Source organism: Hetaerina americana, unplaced genomic scaffold (genome assembly GCF_022747635.1).
Source record: "Hetaerina americana unplaced genomic scaffold, ioHetAmer1.1.p SCAF_87, whole genome shotgun sequence".
Lineage (NCBI taxonomy): Eukaryota > Metazoa > Arthropoda > Insecta > Odonata > Calopterygidae > Hetaerina > Hetaerina americana.
In genome coordinates, this window is record NW_027287505.1 from 888,147 (window position 1) to 899,810 (window position 11,664).

The window sequence follows — 11,664 nt, forward strand, 5'->3', positions numbered from 1 at the left end:
CCTTTGATATGGAGCATAGCTACGTACGCTGCAGAAACGAGGTCATTGAAGCAGGAGGATAGACGTAGACTGGAGGCTTTTGAAATGTGGGTATGGAGAAGAATGGAGAAGGTGAAATGGACAAAGAAAACAAATGAGGAAGTACTTGGTATGGTGGGCAAAGAGAGGGGTTTGTTGGGAGAAATCCTATGGAGCCAAGAAAAGTGGATGAAGGGGGTTTTGACCGGCAGTGGGATTTAGAAGACTGTGATAGAGGGGAGAATGTTGGGCAAACGAGGAGAGGGAAGGAACAGGATAGGGATGTTGGACGGGATGAAGGGAGGAAGGAGGTACTAAGAGATGAAGAGGGACCTGATGTAGAGTAAGATGCTGTGTTTTGCTAGGAGTCACAAAATATTTATTTAGGAGCTGCGTCCATCCAAAAACCTACCTTAACCGGTAGATTACCTAATAAAAATAAATATATATATACATATATATACATATATATATATATATTTCTACATATAATTATACATATATATATATATATGTATATCCAGATGCCCGGCATCTATACACTTTCAAGATAACTATGAAGCCTTGGGCGCCGCAGTATCTATACAAATTAATGATAACTACAAAGTTCTGGGTGCACGTCATACATTGTGCGCGTTAAGGTGCGTAAAGGTGCGCGTTATCGATGGGATAATAAGGTTTCATTTTACTATTTGATGACCTGGTTAAGGACAAATTTTACCCAATGCCTCAGCTTTAGAGGACCCAACTAACCGATTCACAAAATAAAAAATCTAATTTCTATGAATGAACGACCTCATCTAACATCTACTAACAAATTTTACAGCAGATATAAGAGGAGTAAATAAGACACAGCAGTGGTACAGCATCCATTTCTACCATTAACCCTTCAAAAGTAAGAGAAAATTTATTGCACATGGTTAGAGTGATTCTCCTCACCAAAGAGCTGATGGAGATGCAGGACAAGAAAGCCTTTACCAATTAAGAGCATATCAATATTTGATGGTCACTTTCCTTTTATTTTTTCGGTAAAGATAAAATATTACCATTGGAAACATTAATGGGATCCCACAAAGAGTTTCAACAGAAGAGAGACAATCTGTATCAATGAATAATTTCAATAGCTTTCCTCGAAAGCCCAAAGCCTTCATAGTTAAATTCGAAGGGGGCTTTCTTGAGCACCAAGACATACTGAAGTAAAAATACCAAGTATCTTTCCGCTCAATTTTATTTAGTACAAATAGTTTCGATGCATTGGGGTCATCCTCAGGTACCTGGTGTAAGACACAGTGTAAGTAAAAATGGAAAAGGTGACAAATTAAGCAGTTCTAGGCATGGTGGGGGAGGAGAGGGATTATTGGGAGTAACCCAAAGGAGACTCGAAGGATGGAAGCAAAGCGATTGACGACAGGATGTTGAAGACTGTGATATAGGGGAGACGTTGGGCAAGTGTGGAAGGAGAAGGAAGAGATGTAACAAAGAATGGAGGGAGAAAGGTGTCATATGCTCAATTGAGGAGGGATTGTAGGCTTGGATGCCAGGCTACCAGAGGTAAAGAAGTGCACAATTAGATAGTCTGGGCACATCCAAAACCTACCTTTGATAGAATAATACCGATAATAATAATCCTCTACATACTTGCAATGTAATATGTCAGTTATTATATAATTTAGTATTGAAATTTCAAAGTAATAACAGTTAAAATTCTTGCTAGTAGTCATGATATATGTACCGTGTTTCATAATATTTTGACATCTATTAACTTCTTCAGGGGAAGTTTCGCCAAATATGAGACCAATCATTTTGAGGACCTCTCCTTAATTTTATGAAATTCAAATTATAAAAATTAACAGAGAATTATTTGAGAATTCATGTAAATACCTTGGTCTATCTCAAATCACCATCCAAGCAAATAATATTTTTCACTTCTCAAAGTCTTAAATGAATAAATTGCTTGTAATTCTAAATATTTTTGGCAAAAAAAAATAAAAAATATTTTTCAACACTGCAAAATTAAGACTAGCCCTGAAAAATTTTGCAACATTAAATGAACAACATACTTTGTTACTTATGCATTCAGAATTGAGTATTTACCTACTAAAGCAAAAGAAATCAAGGGGAAAAAGTATATATAACATTAAGATAGAGTGAATTTAAAAAAAAGCAAGCAAAATACGGCACTTCTTGAAACACCCACCAAAAAATCAGTAGCAATGAGGCAAAGTGTTAAGAAAAGTGAAATTCCTCCTTTCTACAAACTCAAAGACACCATCCAAATCTCTATTTTTAATCATTTCTTCGCTTTTCCTGTTAAGGGTTTCTTGTCCTCTAAACAACAGGGAACAAGCATTCATCTTCAACAGAGCACTAAGACACCAGCTGTTTCTGTGCAAAGCATCCAAGCTCTCCAAATTATCAAGTAACTCTCTGACACAGCTCAAAAGATAATACAAGTTTTATAGTTCAATCTTATGTATACAAAGTGACAGTATTTGGGTTTGCTTTTCCCATGACCACAATTCTTATAAAAACAGCAAGACGTCATCAGGAACTGAACTCAGACAAAGTAGCTAGTAGAGACTAAGGGGAAAAATTACTCAAGAGCACTGCATACATCAGTACGCATTAGTTGGATCAATCATTTACAGTAAAATATTTCTTTCTTGGTGAAGTATTATCCCTCCTCAATTGACATTGTTGACATAAAACAACTTTTAAATAGATATGAGGGAGATGATTCTGTAATACTTCCAATTCCATCTACCTTTGCTGAACAGCAAAAATGTCATTCACAAGAGATAATAATAGAATGGAATATCATCTTTAAAACGTTTTTAACAAATAATCACTTGATTAATGCCTGAAATTACAATCCATGTTTGCAAGGGATTGTGGACTTGAAGTCAAATAGCATGGTAGGAGGTCTGTTTACGTTTCAAGAATGAGTCAGAGAACTGTAGCTTTTTTGATATAAAAAATAGTATTGCATTTTGCAGATAGTTTTTGAAAGTTTTGTATTAACTGCTCTCACTTTATTTATACGAGTTTCATAAATGTGGGCTTTTGTAAAATTATATTCTGACCCCCCCACTCATGAGAGTTTTCTGGAAGTTGCATCATGAATTACGGACTGGTGATGGGAGAGACAGTTTATCCAAAGGATTTTTGATTCCCTTTCTCGGGAAAAACAAGTTGCAGACCATGGTCAGAAGCTTCCACTCTTTAAGATCTCCGTGATGGAGAGATGAGAGATGACTGACTTGGTCACCCAAGATAAGGAGGAATACAGAAGCACTCAGAAATATGGCCGTGTCTGGAAATAACTTGTCTAACAGTCAATTTGAATTTATAGTAATTTTTGCTTCAATCTGATCATTACAACTAAAAGAGAAGCATGAAGTGTACACTAAAATTAATCACAATAATAATAAGTTTTTTATAGTTTTCTCCCAAGTCAGACTAACATTCTGACAATGTATGGCGACTGTTGGTAATGTGCACATGTTTCTTATATGTCATATATACAGACTTTCTTTCATCAAAATCCAGCTGATACATCAAGTTTTCTGATGTATGGGTTTTCGCTATGCTTAAGGAACTTAGAAAGTTGACACAACTATAGATAACCATTGGTCAACATTGAATGGCTGGTCATACATTCATATAAATCAATTAACAAAAATCGATATCTGAACAGGCATTCATACTTTCAGTATAAAAAATTATGAAAACTTAAAACATAAAACTCCCTCATAAAATATCAAATGTATCTAACAAAATCATTCCACATAACATACGTAAAATAACCTAAACAATAGCATGATGTCTCCTGAATAAAACACTCCCATAGAGAGTAATAGAATTTCAGGGGGTACAAATCAGAAATACATTATAATTACATTGATAAATAAACCAAAGGCAACACGCCCACCTTTGAGCAGAATGTCATTGGCCAAAACAATACCCCATAACTGCATGTGATAGATTCTAACTGCAGACCAACCAATCATGCACACACATATACAGCACCAACTATGGCTGCCTGAAACCTATACATCACAGTATTTCCCCATTAATGACTTTTTATGCATAATGTGTGCCTTGTACTTCTTAATGCTCATGAAAATGTATAGATTAACTGCACTGAGTAGGTGCCACACACCTTATGATATTTAAAGCCAATGAAAAAGTGCAGATACTATGTATTACAGTTTTCTTAATAGAAGGAAAATTTTTGAACAAATGAAGAGTAGCATAGAATGATTGGCTCTGGCTGCAATGAAACCAGCTGAACAAAATAAATACCAAGTCCTCATAATTGTTCCCAGCCATTGAATACATTCCTAAGGCTTTAATTTTAAAAATTGGGAACTGCTTGAGGGAAACTTTTCTATAGGAAAAAAAAGACTGAGGAGAAAATCTTATGTGTATGTGTACACTGATGTTTAACCTGGAATAGGTTAACTTTGCCAATGATAAGGAAATCATGTGCCAGCCAGAAATGAAACAACGGAGTCTCCTGTGTATGGGAGTAGAGGTAAGAAGACGCAGTCCAGATATAATCACCCTAAAAGAAACATTCAGTGAGAAGCTTCTGGCAAGAGAGCTGGAAAAATAACTGATCCGAGTGGGTTCCTTTAGAGAGAGCAAAAAGACATAAGGTGTTAACAAATAGTGTTTTCTAGGAGGCAAAAGGAATAGCAAAAGAGGATAAAGTCAAACATTACGAAAGTCACCTATCATATACTTTCACATCTATGAAAAGGAATAATTTGAGCATTCATTCATCCTCAGGTATTAGCCAAAAAATACAAAATGTCTGGGAGGTGAATTAGGCAAATTAGGTCTCAGTGATTATGAAAATACTTTGCATAGTGGATTCTGCACATCTCCGACATACCTATTACCACCTTGGATCTCCTTGGTTCAAGGACAATCAACATTGATGGCCCAAAAGAACTTTCCATAGTCACAACCAGACAAAATAATTTTTAATTACTGCATAAGTGTCACTTCCAACGGTGCAAAACACCTAACCTTGATTGCATTGAAGAGAAAAACATTGCCTAAAGGAAACTTTCCAAATTACATCCGATTTGCTGCAAATGAGAAATGATTGGTCAATTAGGAAATAATGAAAATGTTAGGAGAAAATAAACATTTTTCAATGCTAAATCATTAATAATAATGGTGCACTGCCATTTGCATTTTACTCATGATGCAACAGGGTTGGGAAGCAAGTATTCAAAATTGACAATGATTCTGGATGGATTAATGAATAAGATTCAGCTGCTTGATTGATTTACCCCTCAAAGTTAAAGTTGCATTTCAAGTGGAAAGAGTGGCTGATAAATGGAATTAAAGACTACAACAAACTGAGAAAGATTAAATGGATGCCACCAGTAAAAATTTGAAGGTAGATCCTTGAAGGTTACCAAGGTGCCATGTGTCAAAAATGGAGCTTTAAATGTATTACGTAGAAGATGTATAAGATACTGCAATGCAAGAAATATACTATGACAATTTATTACTTTCACAAAAGTTGTCCTGTTGTGCCAGAAGAGATAATAAATGTTCTTAATTAATTCAATATTGATTCTGTTGAATATTTTTCTAGTTTTGAGTGCCTTGCTAGCATAAAGTGTAGAAGTATATACATATTTATGTACAGCAAATGCTATTTTAAATTTGATTTAATTCGTCTAAAACCTACAATGGTTAAGAGATTGCCATGGTGAAGTGGCAAATGTATTGGCTTTCCACCCAGAGGGCCCTCGTTGGACTCCTGGAGATGGCAGATCTTTTTCAGTGGTATCCTACTTGAGATCCTTTTAGGGGTGCACGTTAAGTCATCCCTTGGATGGGATGCTAAACTGTGCACCCCCTGATGCCTTTCGTTCAGAGTAGGCTAACGCCGACGAGGTTTCTCTCTACCCTTCATCCTTTCCCGTTCATTCCTCTTGGTGCAAATGACCTCAGCTGTCAGTCGCCTCCGCTAACTCTACTACTGACTGAATGGCAAGTTTATGTTTGCTATCAGTGGTGCCACCAAGGAGATTTTTCAAAGAAATTTTCAAGTGTTTAAAATAAATATTTTAATTGGAAAAAATTCCATTTAGCAATATTACTGCGGCATGCATGACCTTTACTATGGTGTTAACATCAATTACTGAATTTAAGCTGATACAATGAATAAAATTTATAAAGCATTTGCTATTACATTTCTTTTTCTTGCAGCATGATGAACTGCTTTTAAAACTGTTTCCTAATGAATTGAATGTGATAGTATTTTTAAGGCGGTTAACTGACACAGTGATAAACAAACCTTTTTAATTCTAATGAACCAATAACAAAAGGTGCACCGGACCTAGTGCGATGTACATCAAATAGATCCTTGTACTATAGAAAATTGAGCTTAGTCAAGTCTTGTAATAACAGAAAAGTACATTCCAAAATTAATCTATTATCACATTTAAAACTGGGGCAATTTATATCCTCCGTAACACCAAATGAAAGCAATGCAATGGTTACTTAAATGTTCCGGTAGCACATTGAGAATGAATCAAATGGTCATTCTTCAATTTCATTTAATGACGATATCATATTTTTACCTAAATGTACACTCAATAAATTTAAATTGAACAATCCATTTTCTTGAAGAAAATTTTATGCCACATTTTGATTGCAGCATCATGGTATAACTTCAAATAAAAATTAATATCATACACAGTTACCATGATTGTGGAAGAAATTCTACTATTTTTTAACATTTATAAAAAAGAAAAATTTTTAACAATAAACTGGGTATACACAACCATCACTTTAACAATTTCAATTATATGCTTTTGTGTCAAGTACATGATTTAAAATGTAATTTCTTGAGTTTGACTCAGTACCACTGAAAGACACTAAATTACATCAAATGAATTCATCTTCCTCATAATAACCGAGAATTAGCAACAGCTTGAGAGTAGCAGAACCTAATACTGCTTAGCCAAAGCAATAACAAACATATAAACCCATAAACTTAGTACGCCATTATAACACTTCCACACCGAAAGAAAATTTACTGAATACAAAAATGAACAATATTACAAGTCAGAAAATTAACATACAGCATTTTTAGGAACATAATCAAACTGGAAAAATTTTACACATGATAATATAGCTTCATCAAATCCCTACTCATCTAAACATTAATGTGCTATACACTCAAAAGATTTAAAGCAAGTACTGTATTTATAATGCCAGTTTAATACATATAATGGTTTATCTAATGGTTAATCTCTGATGATGAATTATTTCTAAATATGTAGATACAGTCATTACATGATTTTGGAAATTCACCGAAGTACCTGCAAGCATAACACATACTCATACATCTGCAAAGACCCTGAAAACTACCGCTATGGTACCTATGGGGTGGCAATTACATTATCTATTGAGTAATAAGTGACATTTACCTACAATAAATTAACCAGGATTAAATATTCCCTAATAGACACAAAAAAATACAGCCCTGAATGGTCAAGCACACGTTACCTTTAAATTTCTCAACACGCCCTGTTAACAGTAAGCATAATTTGCATGTTTCACCGGAAATTTTGGGCCAAGCTAATGTAAATATTTAAACATAAAAAGAATATGCATTGGAGGCAGAGTGGAGATTTCTTATGGATTGTCAGCCTACTTTAATGTTAAAGTTATACTGAAATAAGGACAATTTGCACTTTTCCACAGTTCATTTAACGTACGACGCGTTTCAACTCACAGAGTCATCATCAGGTACAAGACAAACTAAATAGTAAGGAGACCTTATTTAGATGTACAGCCGTATAAATAAGGTCTCCTTACTATTTAGTTTGTCTTGTACCTGATGATGACTCTGTGAGTTGAAACGCGTCGTACGTTAAATAAACTGTGGAAAAGTGCAAATTGTCCTTATTTCATTATGATGAACTTCCACGACCTCAAGCCTGAATCTGTTGAACTTAAAGTTATACCTCACCGTACTCAATAAATTAAATTTAGGGATAAATTTAATCAGTACAATATAATTTAACTCAGTGCACATCTCAAAAACAAAATTACATAGGCTGTAAGTATTAATTAATATCCAGAATAAGCATAATTGTGCTCATTAAATTACTGGAAACAAGATTTTTCTGACTCCACAGCCCCGTAAAATTCTGAAACCCTTAGTCTTGTGCACAAAGAAAACAACATCCTCATTACTGCAATACAGCCCTTTTTCCAACACTCCTGGAGATTAAGAGGGCACCTCTGATGTTGAAAAAAAAATTAAAGAATGTGGAACTGTACCTTGAAGCCTCTCCTTGGAGTCCACCTGCAATGCTACATTTGGTTCCAACACTGCTCCGGACCCGACAGGAGGAAGTCCGATGGTTGGCATTTGTTTGGCCTCCAAACCAAGAGAATCTTGACGCTGCCCCCCTTCCGAACTAGAGGGACCACCAACATGCACCAAATGTGCCATAGCAGCCAGTGCCGATGTGGGCTGTGGATCACCCTGACCACCATCAGCAGGCAGGTGATTACGCCCACTCCCCATTCCCCCTCTGGCCTCCGAAACAACCCCCTCTCCCCCTGATGTGCACTCCCCCTCCATATCTTCCATGCCCTCCTCAATTTCATGAGGCAAACTTGGAGCAAGCTCACTAGAGTACTCATCCTCGACTTGACTGTAATCTACAGGTTCTTCCTTTGGTTTTGTCACATCGAATCCAGAGTGCATGATTTCATCCCTACTAGCTGAACTCGGAGGAATGCATTCAATTGGGGAGTGCGGCCTACTAGATGGTCGGGGGACCACCCTGTACCGTCTTTGCTCTGATTTGACCTTCTTGTACGGAACAGAACCAGAATCATCACAGTGGCTAGGCCCACTCCTCGGCCTCCTCTTCTCCTCCGACAACGTCCTCTTTTGAGAATCCTGTAAAATTCCAAAAACAAAATTTACAATCCCAAACATATTAAAAAGGAAAATGTTACAATAAAGTCGCACTAAGTTGCGCTGGGCAGTTAAGTCCCAGCGGCAAGAAACAAATTTCTCAAATACCTTATCACTGTTTTCACCAGTCAATCCCTTGATTTTTAACATTTCAGCAGTCTTAAGAAACCCTGTGAGATCGTCTTGCCTAACATTGACTTCGCCCCTGTACATAAACTGAAGAATAGCTTGTAGTTCCTTATGCCCAACATCTTTGAGAATGACAATGGGATGACGACAAGGATTCTCCTGTAAGAAAAGGAATTCATAATACCATTATTTTGGACCAATCACAAGAGACAAAAAATATTAGATGCTTTGGCGCATAAAGGCAAAAAGGAATTTCCAAAGACCATGAAAATAAAAGCGATATCTAAATGTTATGCATTGGTCCACGCCCAGAAACACGCTAACGGACTCAGTCGAAGTAGCCAAGTATCGGAGTAATTTATTCATTGCACACACAGGTGCGAAGCAAATAAATTTCAACCATTCTATAGGAATCACAGTATGAAAGGGAGGCATTTATTTAAAAGATGTTTGCTTAGTGTAATACGTATTAACCTGTAGTCATAACATTACAGACAGAAAGTCAGGTGGCTTACACACCCTACCATTTTAAATCACTGAAATGGATGTTTGATGCAAACAAAGATAATTTACTGGCATCACCAGGCAACCACAACAGTCACATCAATAGTATGTTTTTCCGTGCCTGATTGCTAACATGGATTTGTGCTTTAATTAAACTATTGTGAAGTCTTGACATCACAGGTACGTAATCGAAGACTCCACAGTAAGCAGCTTATTCCCCGAACCCATAAGGACGCGATAAACAAAAATCACTCAAGTCTGGGGCAGTGAAGTAGTGAGATTTATTCAGACTTTTAAACTTTTGCCACAGTATCTTTCCTACTGGATTACTAGACATTACGAAGCTACTCCAGCAGAAAAGCAAGCTAAATACACAATTTCTAATCAAAGGAACGGTTAACTTTTCAGACACTAAAAATAAAAAATTAATAGTCTGCTTCCAATATAACTCTACAACATATAATATTTGCGGCTACTTACCTTGAATAGTGACTTGAAGTAAGGGCTACAGACAGATAACACAATTTTGTGAGCTTGAACATATTTTCCGTCACATGCAAGAGTCACATCCACCAAGTCCTCTTCTTCTAGCAACTCATGGAATCCAAGAGTTAGATTATTATGGAAGTTGTTCCACCGTAGCGAAAATTGCTCCGCATCGTCTTCTCCAACAGACATATTGACTAGCTAATATCACTTAACCGAGTCAAACCTGAGATTATAACCACTAATTTTAAGGTCTTTTACCATCACAAGGCACTTGTTTGGAAAGCCTACGTTCCACGGACCTTCGGCAACACTCGTCCGGGCAAGTCCATTGGTAAGAATGTTGTATCACTGCGAACGCATTAATAAATTACTTCCACCGTGAGTGTGATTTCATTATCTTTTGTACATCGAATGATTTGAAAATATGAAATAACAGTTTTCTCTTGAGGACTCTAGTGATCAAATTCTATCCAACAAAAATGCAGCTATCATGTACAGCTTACAACCCAACGATGGCTACTTATTCATGTAAGCGTCCCTTGTTACTTATTTGAAAAGACTCGTTCATTTCGGTTTCTTTAGGGTATACACGCATGAATACCATAACAATATTTTCATATTTTCACAAAAATATAATTCTAGCAGATTACAGAATTGCACTAATCACTAGATAACTATAGAGACGCGCACTATCTTATGTTTCCAGGAAATGCCGTTGGTTGAAGCTTCGTTATCACTTCGTCAGCGTTTGGGATGGTGTCTATACAAATGTAGGATGCCAATTTTACGTTTGATATGCGAAGAGTTATTAGTTACTATATGTGATGAAAGGCAAAACTACATTCCGGGTTACAATTTTTCTTCTGTGGCAATTTATTTTTTTTAATGATTACAAATCATAAAATCCGTTATTTGAAAGGCAAAACTAATCGATCTTAAGTAATCAAAATGGTAATTAAGCAATTGGGAATATACGTATACGCTTTCATTTGAACGGCTAAAATTTAAATTTCAAAATAATCATTTATTTAAGCATAGTTTCATCATATTGTCTTCAAATATTCGCAATTTGAGGAATGTTGACTGTGTTGTTGGTATTATTTAAAAAGTAATTTGAGCGGCGTCTCTCGACTATAGCACAACGAATTTGCCACAGTATTTACCTTGAAATCGATCATTTTTACTTGGCGAAGAATTTTATTTTTGGAAGATTGGCTACTTTCGAGTAGCTAACATTTTTATGGAAATAATTTGTGGCCGATATTTTCGCCAAGTTGAAAATGGATTTGCACTTACTCGTTTCATTTTAATTCATACATTAACTGTTTTTCAAATTATAGTTAAACGTACACCGGTGTTATTTTCCAACATGTTATCACTACATCTGTAATTAAGCTAGAGCCATCTGGCTCCATTGTTGGGGCGGGGTTTTTGTACAATGCAATGAAATATTTGCGTGGAGGTAGCGTGCGTTTCTCTAGATTAGCTTATAAGAGTGAGTATTGTCCATAAGTGAATGTGAATGACCATAATTTGTGGTTTTTCTTTATTGT

The 11,664-nt window shown here is 36.0% G+C and overlaps 1 protein-coding gene across 1 annotated transcript in view; it reads right to left on the reverse strand.

Annotated features, from left to right (window-relative positions):
• The window catches only part of LOC139698488 (transcription activator GAGA-like), a 77,316-nt gene extending 66,394 nt beyond the window's left edge, over window positions 1-10,922 (reverse strand). The window contains exons 1-3 of the mRNA XM_071597367.1: window positions 10,103-10,922; window positions 9,098-9,277; window positions 8,341-8,971 (exon numbers count right to left, since the gene is read on the reverse strand). Of these exons, the coding sequence (XP_071453468.1) occupies window positions 8,341-8,971; window positions 9,098-9,277; window positions 10,103-10,300 (1,009 nt within the window). The 5' untranslated portion in view covers window positions 10,301-10,922. The remainder of the gene's footprint in view (window positions 1-8,340; window positions 8,972-9,097; window positions 9,278-10,102) is intronic.
• Window positions 10,923-11,664: the final 742 nt, after the last annotated feature.